The 13,295-nt window shown below is 52.9% G+C and overlaps 1 protein-coding gene across 2 annotated transcripts in view; it reads left to right on the forward strand.

Annotated features, from left to right (window-relative positions):
• LOC101595443 (c-Maf inducing protein) overlaps nt 1-12,907 on the forward strand; it is a 231,415-nt gene extending 218,508 nt beyond the window's left edge. For both annotated transcript variants that reach the window (XM_004659587.3, XM_045130070.1), the window contains 9 exons: nt 254-302; nt 2,784-2,891; nt 5,531-5,647; nt 7,129-7,269; nt 7,835-7,882; nt 9,077-9,223; nt 9,793-9,898; nt 10,928-10,998; nt 12,719-12,907. In XM_004659587.3, the coding sequence (XP_004659644.1) occupies nt 254-302; nt 2,784-2,891; nt 5,531-5,647; nt 7,129-7,269; nt 7,835-7,882; nt 9,077-9,223; nt 9,793-9,898; nt 10,928-10,998; nt 12,719-12,772 (841 nt within the window). In that variant the 3' untranslated portion in view covers nt 12,773-12,907. The remainder of the gene's footprint in view (nt 1-253; nt 303-2,783; nt 2,892-5,530; nt 5,648-7,128; nt 7,270-7,834; nt 7,883-9,076; nt 9,224-9,792; nt 9,899-10,927; nt 10,999-12,718) is intronic.
• The last annotated feature ends 388 nt before the right edge of the window (nt 12,908-13,295 follow it).

Raw genomic sequence — 13,295 nt, forward strand, 5'->3', positions numbered from 1 at the left:
CAGCCCTTTTCTTCCCATTCTCTGGGATTCTATGAGCCATACTGGCTCCTCTTGAGGTGTCCCTTGTGACCCATGTTCAAGCTCTGCCAGGTGTTTCCTAGGAAACACTGTATATTCCTAGACCTGCCCATCCAGCTTGCTTCTGTTCTCTGTTTCTTCTGTGAGCCTATGACTTGACCCCCTTTACATCTCTGCCCAATGCCATAGTCCACCCAGGCCTGTGAGTGATCTGCCCACGTCTCCTCTTTTCCAGGGAGCTGAAATACGTGATTCAGAGGTTTGCAGAAGACCCTCGACAAGAGGTAAGTCTTTTTCTTTTTCTCTGATTTTTTTTTTCCTAATACTGGGGGTGGCATCCAGACATGCCATGAGCCACACCCAGCCTATGAGCCTTTCTCTGCAGCAGGGATGTGAGGGCCTTGAGGGCCTCTCTGAAGCTTTCTAGTGCTCTGCCCAAGGGCCACCTTGTTGCCATGCCCCTCAGTGTAGACTGTAGAGGCTCCTCACTTAGGAAAGCCTCCCCAACCTGTGTGGCGTCACCTGTGACGTCAGTTGTACTGTCAGCTCGGCTAACCAGAGGCTGGAGCTTGGCCGGCACATAGGCTGTGACTTAAGGGGCCCTTTGTGGGGGCTGCCAGTCAGCACTGTGGTTCTGTGTGATGCTGCCATTCTGGGGATCAGCAGATCAAGGGAATGAAACCTTAAATCTGACCGGTTTTTATTTCCTGAATGTGGTAGTCCACAGCTCCCTGAGGGGCAAACTTAACCTGAGAAGAGCCAGAGTTCCAGAAAAGCTGGGGCACATGTCCACCCCAGAAACGATGAGCCTGGATGGGTTGGGAGTCAGTCATTGGCTTTTGTGCCCCTTGCATGGGTGCTCCGGGCTCAACAGTAGACAAGGCCTTTTATGAAGCACTTGCCCTGTGTCATGTGTGTTCCCAATTCATCCTCATGACAACCCCATGAGGAGGCCATTCTTATCTCCCTTCAGACTTCAGAATCACCCTCATTTCAAAGTTGAGAGATCAGAAACCAAGCCACGTCCCTGAGATTTCCCAGTGACACAGGGCCTGGCACACTTGGCTCTGAAGGCACACTAGGCTCACGCTCATCTCCCTGACCTGCAACCCCGTCTCTCAGGTGCCCATCTGGATTTCCTAGAGCGAGTTACAGGGTTTCATCGTTCACTTACCTTTCAATATTCTAGGTCCCTGGGTCTGGCTAGGCCAAGATCCTGTGTTTTGAACAAGTGCCCTTCTAGGTTCTAATGGGGTCTCTAGGCCTCACTGGAAACCCTTGTTCTAGAAGGATCTAGTTCTATTCCTGGTGCCACGAGCCATCCTCAGACATGGTAGGAAAAAACACAGGTTGGTGAGGAATCTGGAGTTGGGGTACTAGCACTGGTCTGTGTTTTGTTTTTTTTTTTAAGCCTAAGACATTCCTTACCACACATGAAGATGGAGTCTCAGAATTCTCCTAGAAAGGGAGCCTGTACTTCAAACACAAACTTTGAATTTGGGAGAATTAAAGTAGTACCAGCTGCTTCCCAGAGCCAAGGACACACACATGAGGCCCCAGGGAACTGAGCCCTGGGAAGGAGCCACAGCCCTAGAAGGCACTGTGGCCGTGGTTCCCCTTCTTGGCTGCTGGTCCTCCCCCTCCCCCTGGGCCCTTTCTCATTGTCCTCTCCCTTCTCTCTCTCCTCCTTCTTTCTCCTCCAAAATTACACCAAAGTTGTTCTCGTTTTAAATTCTTGCCCACATTTGTTGGTTAGTGTTTTATACCCTTGAGTCCTTATTTCTGGAAAGCACAGAAGTTAATGCTGGATAGTCCCCCAACTCCAAGACAAACGTCAAAGCCCACTGCCTTTGCTTTCTGCCTACTTGTGGGGAACAAACCAACTTAGCAAACCTGTGAGTAAGTGACTCGGCAGCATATTGTCTCTCAGTCCTCAAAGGACATGATTAGACCCTTCTTCCAGCTTGCTTCTGAGGACAGAGAAGGAAAGCATAAAAAACAAGGGAAGTGTGTGCATGTATGTGTGTGTGAACATGTGAGATCATAGTAGAGACTGGAGAGGAGAGTGTGCACACATGAACAAATACCCACAGCTCTAGGAAGGGACTGAAGGGTCTTTTGGGTCCCTGAAATTTCCCCTACTGTGGACAAGACCCTTCAACAGAGTGGGAGAAATACTAAGAGAAGGAGGTGTAGATGGGACCTCACAAAGAGAATCACATGGAGAAAGAGAGAGACAACACAGTGTCCCACACAGCAAAGCCAGGAAGTGGGCAAGAAAGAAAGACCCCCAAGAATGAGGGTCAGCAACATTCTCCAGACCAAGAGAGGCAGGGACCTGACAGAGGGGGAAAGGCCAGAGATTAGAGAGAGAGACAGAGACCTCGACAGATACTAGAGAGAGGAGAAACAGCCCACTCCAAGGGAGCCATAGGAAGCTAGGGCTGGTGACAGTGGTAGCTGTGAGTGGCTCCACCCCAGGGCAGCCACAGCTCTGCCTCACTCAGAGCCGCTCCCCAGCCAGCACTGGCTGCTGTCCCATGGAGTTGATGGCGCATGTGTCAACTTCTCAAGAATATGGAGGCCACAGAGGCTTTCTGTGGAATTTAGTAGAAGGCTGACGGGTTGCAGAGCTAAATGAAATCAACCCATTCCCTGACTGTGGTTTCTCTGGGCCATCAGCATTTTCCTGTTGACTATGGGTCACTGTTGTCCCTGTCTGTGTAGAACTGACTGGATTCGTCTGTTTGTCCCTTGGCCCCCAGGTCCACTCATGCCTGCTGAGTGTGCGAGCCGGCAAGGATGGCTGGTTCCAGTTGTACAGCCCCGGAGGGGTGGCCTGTGATGATGACGGGGAGCTGTTCGCCAGCATGGTATGTGGGGTGATCCCTTGCCACGAGCTGCTGGTGGACACTGGGTTGTTTCTTCCCACCTAGCAAGCAGCCCGCCTGTGGTTTGCCTACATGCTGGCCATGAAGAGAGAGGCGATGGTGACAGGTTGCCCCAGATCTCTCACTCACTCCCTGCTTATTTGAACAGGCCCCAAGCTAAGACTCTGTTCCCAGCTGAACAGCAGCTCTCAGGGATGGGGATACTCTCTGTCCCTCCAATTTAAAAATGGGATGGAGAAGTTCCAGCAGAAACCCACACTCTGTTGTCATGGTTAGGAGGTCTGCTGAGGACAGGGGTCCTACAGAGACACCAGCTGAGCCAGTCTTCACAGTGGTGGGTCCAGGTCAGGGTGATCACCCCACCTAAGTAAGTCTATTGAAGTCACCAAGTGGGTTATTAACTGTGTCCATAGTGGCCCCAGGACACTTACTGTGGGCAGTCATGCCAGGTACCTCACATGCACCAACCCTCTTTAGTCCATGCCACAGCACTGCCAAGTCATCACACCCGCATTATAACAGTACTCGGAGGCTTGCCTGAGCTGCCTTCTGTCTGCAAGCCCTCCTTGGCCACCTCCACACTGTGTAGAGGCGGACAAAGGTCACACACTCCTCTTCCCCCAGGTCAGAGCTCATGTCCAAGCGGCCTCTCAGCCCCTCCATTTTCTGACACACCTGGCTCCAGTCGCAGACCACATGTTCTTCTGGGATCATGTGGCATGGAAAAATCATGGGCATTGGCCAGACCTGGCTTAAGGTCACTGCCCACTAGCCTCTTGACCTTGAGTTGTGGCTTGCCTATCTGAGCCTCAGTTTCCTCATTTGTAAAACAGGGTCGAGGGCTGGCCTGTCCAGGGATGGTAGTGATTACATTTAGTGACAGGTACAAGGTGCCCTGGGCCACCCAAGTAGCTCAGAGATCAAGGTTTTTGTCATTCCTGTCTCTGGTGGGGTCTGGTTTGCAGGGCAGTCACCTCAATGAACGTGCCAGAGGTATTGGTATGATCATGACACACGTAGGCACCGCCTGCAGCATCTCTCGAAGTGGCTTATTTTTAAGACCGTTTATGCACTGGCTCCTCATCCCACGCCTGCTGCCCAGGTCTGCTTTCTGAGTGTCCTGTGGACCTTCGAAACATGTCCAAGCCTGCCTGCTTGCACCACCTCTGGTACTTGCCATTGACTCCCTGGCCTCCTCTGATGTCACACCTTCACCATGGCAACCCTTGGTGATTCCCCCGTCCCTCGATGCTGGGACTCAATGTGAAAAATAACTCAGATCTGACAATCTATAGCCCAAGTGATTTCATTTGTATGCCAAAATCGTTAATGATGGAGCAGAAAACTATAGAGACAGAATGAAGCAGGCAGTCACAGGGATAGAAATGTGTTGTTTCCATGGAGACCAATAGCCGAGAAATGGTCCCCAGGATTAGGCTGCCATTTCTAACACAGAAGGGCCTATTGTGTAGAGCTCAGGATGTTTGTTAATAGGTCAGGGACCCCCTGCATGTGCATCCCCACTGCCCACATACCGAGATAAAAACCCCACCCTGCCACACACACTCTCATGTCCCAGGAGAGGGTAGGTTTAGCTGGGTAGGTGATCTCCCAAAACATGCTTTGGTACTCATAGAGGGTTGAGACAGAGGAAGCAGGGCACAGACAACCCATCCCCCATGTGTGAGAGCCATGTCTGTGTAACACACCCCTCCCCAAGCAAGGGCTGCCTAGAATCTCCCACCTGGCCCATAAATGCTAGGGATGCAGAGGACCAAACACCAGCAGTTCCCAAAGGGAGCTAGAAAGGGGTCTCTTTTTTTAATCAAAATACATGTAGCATCACCCCCAAATATATATGCATACATACACACATATAGGTATACATACGTATGTATGTGTGTAGCATAAAAATCACCATCCTAGGGGCTAGAGAAATAATTCAATGGGTGAAGTGCTTGCAGAGCAAGCACGAGAACCTGAGTTCAGATCCCCAGGAAATGCCAGGCATGCATGGTGGCACAGAAGCTGAGGCAGAGATAGTTGGATCCCTAGGGATCACTGCCTAGCTATCCTAGTTTAATTGTTGAGCTCTAAGTTCATCAAAAGACCATCTCAAACATAGGTGGGTCACAAGTGAGGGGAGCATTCTGATGTTGACCTCTAGATTCTACTTGCACGTGTGTGTATATGAACATAGATACACATGCACACACATGCCACATACACACACAAGAACTAGCAGTTTTGCATCATACGGTTGAGAAGCATTAGAGACACATTGTGCAGCCCTCAGCATCACCTCATCACCAAAGCACTCACATCTCTCCACCCCCGTGTCCATTAAGCATTGCTTCTCTATCTCCTTGCACAATCCCAGCAGCCGCTGTCTTGCCGGACTCTCTGAATATGCCTATGCCACGGACCCCATGGCAGTAGAGTCAAGGATTTGTCACTCAGCATAATGTCCTCGGATGCTGTCTGTCTCGAGAAGCTTCTCTGCATCCCCAAGGAGGGTTGCGGTGGTCTCTGGCAACCTGGCTGTTGGCACAGGCAGGGCAGGCCACTGTCTTTTGGTTTCCTTTTGCCCATAACCTCACCTGAGCCTTCTTGCTTCACAGGTGCACATCCTCATGGGCTCGTGTTACAAGACCAAAAAGTTCCTGCTCTCACTGGCAGAAAACAAGCTGGGCCCGTGCATGCTCCTGGCACTGAGGGGAAACCAGACCATGGCGGAGGTGAGGAACCAGGTGCCCTTGACCAGGAGTGGTAGGCAGCCTGGGGGAGGCGGGGCACTTACAGCACTCTGAGGGGAGTACCTGCCTTTGTCCAACTGCTTGTTCATTCCAAGTGGGGTACAGCATATTGGTCAGAGCCATCTGGAAGTTTCTGTTCTGATCATCTGTTGCTGCATATCAACTGTCCACAAGTGGGGCACAGAAACATAATGCAAGTTTGTTTTCCTCATGGATCATGGCACGGCTGGGTTTGGCTAGGCAGTTTGCCTTTGGGGTCTCAAGGAGTTAGTAGTCACAGGAAAGGCAGTCTACGTCCTCTGTAAGGCTTCTTGCCCTGGCCCAAGGACTTAGAGAATAACTAGGCTTCTGGCCTCTTTCTTCATGTGTGACCCCCACATTCATCACTCAGTTGCCAAGAGCATGAGCCCAGGACCCTCATTTCACCTCTAGTTGCTCCTCTTTCTACTTCCCTGTCATTGTACAAAGTCCCCCAGAGCAGAGCAGAGATCTTACGAGAAGCCAGGTAGAAGCCCTGTCATTTCTCAGCAGTCTTTGAAGTCAGGGAGCATCAGATCACTGCACCGTTCTCTGGAAGAGTCCCCCAGCTTCCCGTTTCTCAGGGGGTGTGGGAATGAGGCTTCACTTCACAGGGGCAAATAGGGAGGAGCAGGAAGAACTGGCAGACCCTGTGTTTCCCTGGAGGTGGGTGTTAGGGCAAGGTTGAAACCAAGAAGTGGGCCAGGGGGGTGTTGGAGCAGAGCACTCTGCACCATGGGGACAACATGCCAAAGCCCTGAGACAGGAAGAAGTGTACTGGAGATCAGGGTGGCCTGGACATTGTGAGCCTAGAGGTGAGAGCCATAGGATGTGATGGGATGTTCTTAGAGAATCCTGTTAGGAACCAGAGTACTGGTGGGGAGTTGGCATTTTCCCTTGACCCCTGTGATGGGATTGGGGTGTGGAGGCTGGGGAGAGGGTGAGCAGAGAAACTGGAGGCAAACCACAGGTCCCATGATGGGATGGGCCAGGCGAGCTGCCCCGGGTGGGGAGTCCTGAGGAAGATGTCTCAGGATGGCTGTCCAAAGTGCCAGGGCAGGCAGAAGAACAGAGTGTGGGTATCTCATGGGTGTGTTCCCAGGGCCCATTAGCAAGCTGCTGCTTACTAGTACTTAAAGCCAGGGATAGGGAGGATCTAGTGTGTGGGGCACTCTGCCCTCAGGGTCTGGCATGGCCTTGTTAACTACACATTTGTCAAGGACCTGTTGTGTATGTGGCAGCATGGGCAAGGCCCTTCCTCTATGCTGTAGGCAACTGGGTCAGGTGTTCCCAGCATGGCCCAGTCAGGATGCAGAGGCAAGCAAGGCTCTGGTTTTGAAAGAGAGACCTTAGGGTGCTCAGTACGCAAGGTTTATCTGTGATCCCCGCATAGGGCCATGGGGAGCTACAGGCCATGCCCTTACATACCCCTGTGACTCCTGCAGATCCTGTGTTTGATGCTGGAATACAACATCATCGACAACAACGACACCCAACTGCAGATCATCTCAACGCTGGAGAGCACAGACGTGGGCAAGCGCATGTACGAGCAGCTGTGCGACCGGCAGCGGGAGCTGAAGGAGCTGGTGAGTGCTCGCCACCGCACAGCTGCTGGGGCGCCACTGCGCCTCTCCAGACTGAAGCGCTTGCCACTGTCACCTGCACTTACCATGCCATCTGAGATGGGCATAGGGAAGTCAAGCGAATGGTCCGAGGTTACGCAGCCCACTTCCACTTTGGTACAGGGCAGATATGTTCAAACCTCGTTTCTGAAGGCTGTCTCTGCCCATGTACACAAATGCCCAACATCAGACCAGACCCTCTCAAGGCTTCCGGCAGAGGGTGTTCACAGCTTAGCTCTTCTAAGAGGAACATCTAGAATGAGACTTGTCCGTCACTTCCCAGAGCCCCCACTGGGAGTTGGTGTTGGCTGCCCTGGTGAGAGCTGAGCAGTTGGCACATCCCTTAGTCTGGGTGCCTGTGCTTCTGCCTCTGCCCGTGTTCCTTGGGATCGCATCTCCCACAAGCTGCTTATGCTCAGATGACCTCCACGTTGCCTTCAGCCACCATCACCACCAAAGGTGGGAGCAGAGGGGGTCGCAGAGCAGAGCCAAGGCAAGCCCATTTTAACAGGTCTGCTTTCTGTTGCAGCAAAGGAAAGGTGGGCCCACCAGGCTAACACTGCCCTCCAAGTCCACGGTGAGTAAATTCATGTCTCTGCTGGGCAGAGAGAGCAAGGAGGTGTGCCCTCCAACTGCTGGGATGAGAAATGATGGATGGAGAGGGGAACAAGATTGCCTAGCATAGGACACAAAGGGCCAGGGTGGCTCTTCGAGACAGTAAGTGGCCTGCAAGGGAAATGAAAACCAATTAAAATGTTATACTAGGTGGGTGTGGTGACTTATACCTTTAATCCCAGCTCTTAGGAGGCAGAGGTAGGAGGATCAGTGTGAGCTCAAGGCCACCCTGAGACTGCAGTGTGAATTCCAGGTCAGCCTGGGCTGTATAGCAGGACCCTACCTCAAAAAACCAAATTAAAAAAAAAAAAAGTTACGCTAAATCTTGTTGATGACACCGTGGTCAGATATGCAGCTCAGCATAATTTATAGGGACCCAGACTCAGTCGTCCACACTACACAAAGACAAAAGATGTATTGATGGTAATGATTGCTAGTAACCGTGGTAACAATAACGAATAGCATTGGACTAGAGCATTCGTTCATTTTACCTTCATAACCTGTGAGATTCTCACCCCTTCTCATTGCCATTTCAAGGTCTTCAGTGACCTTGTTTACTTCTGTTCTGCTGACTCACTCTCCTCGACACATGACTTCCCCCTCACGGACCACGAAGCCCAAACTGCAGCCATCAGGACGAGGGGGAAGATGGAAGAATATGCTCTTCCCTTTGAGCACCTTCAGTGACCAGACGTAGCTCCTGGCCATGCTTAGCTGCGAAGGAGGCTGGGGAGTGAGCTTTAATTTAGGCATAGTTGGAAGGCAGCTGACTAAAACTCATAATTCACACACACGAGAGTGCATATGTTCCTAGTCCAGGGCACACAGCATGTGTGGTTTCCAGGTGCGTACATAAGAAAGGAGCAGGAGCTGCTAGTTGGACGTGTGCACACAGACACACACACGTGTGCATACATGCTTGGCTGTGGGAGTGGTGTGGCCTTGGCACATCTCAGCCCTGACTCAGACAGTGAATCACACTGAGGGCCAGCACTCCAGGCACGCAGGCAGAGCTGATGCCTCTCAGCTATTGGAGTCGTGCAGCCCGCTGTGGGGCCAGGGGCAGTGCTGGCTACAGGCACAGTGGAGGGGAGAGGGTAGGAGTCCCATGGGATAGGAGCTAAGGCCCACCCTGAGCACTGTGCCACCCCTGCAGGACGCGGACCTGGCCCGCCTGCTGAGTTCTGGCTCCTTCGGAAACCTGGAGAACCTCAGCTTGGCCTTCACCAATGTCACCAGTGCCTGCGCCGAGCACCTCATCAAACTGCCTTCCCTCAAGCAGCTCAACCTGTGGTCCACGCAGGTGCTGCTCTGCCCATGCCCTCCTCTCTGCCCTGTCTGTCACCACACCCTGAATGGTCTCTGCCCAGACCCTATGGGCTCACCCACCCACTCACTACCCTGGAGCTTAGCACCCATCCACTCACCTGCCCCCCTCCCCGGCATGCAGAAGTTTAAGGAGTGCACAACGTGGCTCTGAAGCATTCTGTGGGGGCTTGCTGAGCCCTGGCTTGGTACCGCTAGCCACATGCTATGCATATAGGTTCATATGGACGCTTTTCATCCCAGGAATGCAGGCTCTGCCTTCACCTTTCCTTAGCAGTGAAGTCCCCAGTGGGAAAAGGTCACCTATGCATCACTGCAGAGCTCAAGGACCTCGGAGTTCAGAGACTCAGGGAGTCCCTTGCCCTGCCCACATCCCCAACAGCATCAGGGACATGGGATACTTTGGAGGGAGGAAGAGCAGCTGGCCCCTGGGCTTGGAGAACTATGGCCTCATAGCTAGTTCTCACCACCTCCCACCTGGCCCTAGCCTTGGGGTCCCCTTCCCTGGGCCTGGAGAGGCTGAAATCCTGTGTATGATATCCACAGTTTGGAGATGCTGGCCTACGGCTCCTGTCGGAACACCTCACCATGCTCCAGGTGCTGAACCTGTGTGAGACCCCAGTCACCGACGCCGGCCTGCTGGCCCTCAGTTGTGAGTATGGGGCCACATCAGGTGGGTCAGGTCCAAGTGGTGCACCCCAAAGTGCACCATAGGAAAGGTGTACTCATTCATTGAATACACTGTGGCAGACAGACTTGCTGTGTGCTGCCGGGCCAGGTGCTAAGAGCAAAGCTGAGGGCTGTCTCTGCCCTTGGGGAACTGAATTCCCGAGGAAAAATCAAAGCGAGCAAGGCTAGTCCATCCCCTTCAACAAGTCACTGAGAGACATGCAGGGAAAGTGCTGTGGAGACCACTATCACTGTGTCTCCGAACATTCAGAATGTCTCAGAAATGCACCTGTACTGTGACCGGAAGCCCAGGTGCTGGTTCTTAGGCCCCATCCCAACTGCCCAGCTCTGGTCTTAGGGGTGTTGAGCTTGGGAATCCGCATGTGCCTGTCTTCCCCATTTTTAGACAAGAGGCCCCGTGGCTTGTCTGAAAGGATGCCTCCAGGAGTTGTCCAAGGATGCTTTGACCATGTATCACAGGAAGGGGCAGGGGCCTGGCAAGCCCGTCAGTCAGTTCTGACTGGTGGGGCTTTGGGAAAAGAGTGGCAGGGAAGTTCAGAGCCTGATCTCTGCAAGGGTGCTCCGTGCAGTAGTGCGGGTGGGATCCTGCTGAGCACTGCAGAATCCTGGGCTGACCCAGCCCCTCAAGGTCTCAGAGCAGGTGATTAGATATGTGTCTCCAGCAAGCACCTGTGTTGCTCAGACATGAATCCCAGCTTGAGGTTTGCTTTCAAGAAACTAGAAGTCAGATCTGAGCATGCCACATTAGATAGTTTCCAGGGTCCAGAGGCAAAACCAAACCTAGTGGCAAGGGAGAGTTAGAACACAGGGAACAAGAAGAGACCCAGCTTGGACCAGCACAAGCTGAATGGACTCTACTCAGCAGCCATACTGGCTGTGAGCACACCATCCTTGTAGCCTTCCTCACCCATCCGGGCTTCAGGGTGGCCTACAGCTCACTTAGCACCCTTCCTCGTGCGGGCTCACTTTATGTCTGTCTGTCCTTGTCCAGCCATGAAGAGCCTCTGCAGTTTAAACATGAACAGCACCAAGCTCTCGGCCGACACGTACGAGGATCTGAAGGTGAGGCCTCCTACTGGCTCCCTCCTGAACACCCTGGGAACTGCTTCCCTGGCTCAGGGGCTGGTGTGCTAGCACCTAAAGGTAGAGAACTAGGCCAGGTGGAAAGGAGTTACAAGGAGGAGGCCAGCTGGAGTTGACAGACTAGACAGCAGGGACCTGAGTGGCATGGGGCCACAATAGCAGGTCCAAGAAGAGGTAACCCATGCTTAGTCTCAAAGGATAGAAAGCTAAGGATGCCCCAGTGAGAAAGAGGAAGAGTAAGTGCAAAGGTCCTGAGGCAGAAAAGGAAGGCAGGCTCTGGCTGGAGCAAGTACACCAAGGAAAGGGAATGAGAATGGGTTGGCTGGGTGGAAAAAGTCCTGGAGGGTCACAGATTCCAAGCTCATAGAATAACTCTAGAGGCTCTTAGCAGGATAAAGGATAAAGGATAAAGGTTAAAGGATAGACTTGAAGTAGCAGCCAGAGTAGAAGCAGGGAGGCTGTTTTTTGTTGCTGGGGTGGGGAGAGGTTGTCTAGGGGCCTGGCCTACTGCAGTTGAGGCAAGGAAAGGAGGAAGTCCCAAGAGTGGCAGGACTTCCCATCCATCCTTAAGAATTAATGCCTTGTCTGGGAGGTGGGCTGGGCCTTCAGTACCCGCTGCCTCAGGTCTCAGAGCCACAGATGACACCCCATGTCCTGGGATCCTCTGAGGCCCTACCACCCACTCTGCAGACCAGACCCAGGCAAAGAACAGGGACACCAAACAGTAGCTGCCATGACACTGACCCAAAAGATCACACAGTCCCTGTAGGCAAGGGGCCAGCAATGAGAGGCCAGTCAGTGGAGTGGGGTCCAGAGGAGAGGCAGGTGCACAGTTGCAGAGCACCCTAAAGTGTTTATGTGGAGGGGGGTGTACACATGCACATGTGTTTAAGTGCATTGGATCCAACTGGGGTGCAGGAGAAGGTGGAAAGGCTGGAGGTCAGGAGGCCATTTAGGAGGCACATGTCTGCATAGTGAAGGTGGAAGGCCAGCTGTTAAGAAGCGAGCTGGCAGCAGGAACAGTGCTGAGAAGCCACAGCTCAGTCGCTAGAGTGCTTGCCTAGAGTGCTTGCCTAACCTGCTCTGGGTTTGACCCCTAGCTCCACATTAACCAGGTGTACTGCACACCTACAGTGGAAGTTTAGATTCAAGTTCATCTACACAGCAAGTTTGAGGTCAGTCTAAGACCCTGCCCACCCCTAGCCCCTCACCAAAACCACATCCTAGTCAAAGATCTGGGAAGAGCCCAGGGAAAGAGGCCAAGTTGGCCCACTCAAGTCTGCTCAATCCCCTTCACCCACCTAGCACATGGTACTGAGGGCTTTCTGCACATGTTGAAACACAGGTCCCAGGAAGTTGGGTGTCTGGTCAAGGGTCACATAGCCAGCAAGCAGCTAGATGTCTTTAAAGCCCAGCCTTTATGCCTGCCAAGCCAGCGAACCAAAAACCTACTTGCAATATGGACACCAAAACACCCACCTCTGCCTGGTTTCTCTAGCCTCTACCTAATATCTCTCAGGCCACCAGCCTTGTGTCCTACCTAAAGTCACCCAGCCCTCATAGAGCCCTGAGAGCCCACATTCTCAGAGTAGACAGCGGATGGTGGGGACCCCCAGCCACATGCAGGTTGGGCTGGGCACAGCACACTTCAAGAAGGGAATGGCTGATGTGTGACCAGGTCCCTTCTTGCCACCCACAGGCCAAGCTTCCCAACTTGAAAGAGGTGGATGTCCGCTACACAGAAGCCTGGTGAAGCCCCTTGCGTCCACAGAATGACATTGTGACAAAATGACTCTTGACTAATAGCCGTAGAACAGCGGGTCCTGGGGTCACCCTGGCACCTGGCTGAGGGATAGATGGGGGAGTCTTGGGGCGGAGGGAGGGAGGGGTGGGGTCCACAGCACACCCTGCCCCCGCCTAATTCTTAGAGCTTCATAATCGGCACCTTTGACCTGGTCTAAAGTGGACTTTGTGGCAACAAGAGGAGCATCAGTGGGTTGGGCGGGTGGGGGAGGGGCGGGTGGGGACCCTTTGTGGATTTTCTTTGCCTCTGTGTGTGATGCCGTGTGGGGACTTCGTACACCCGATGCCACTGACTCGGCGGCATATGGATACTTCTTTCCTGGAGGCGCCGAGGCCAGCGATCTCGTCCCCTGCCATTGGGACAAGAAGACCCAGTCATGTCACCCCACCGTCCTGTGCCCTCACCATTGCTATGCAAAGTGGTTCTTGTTGTACATAGATTTAAATAACGCGCCTATTTAAGAAACGTTGAC

This window comes from Jaculus jaculus, chromosome 1 (genome assembly GCF_020740685.1).
Source record: "Jaculus jaculus isolate mJacJac1 chromosome 1, mJacJac1.mat.Y.cur, whole genome shotgun sequence".
NCBI lineage: Eukaryota > Metazoa > Chordata > Mammalia > Rodentia > Dipodidae > Jaculus > Jaculus jaculus.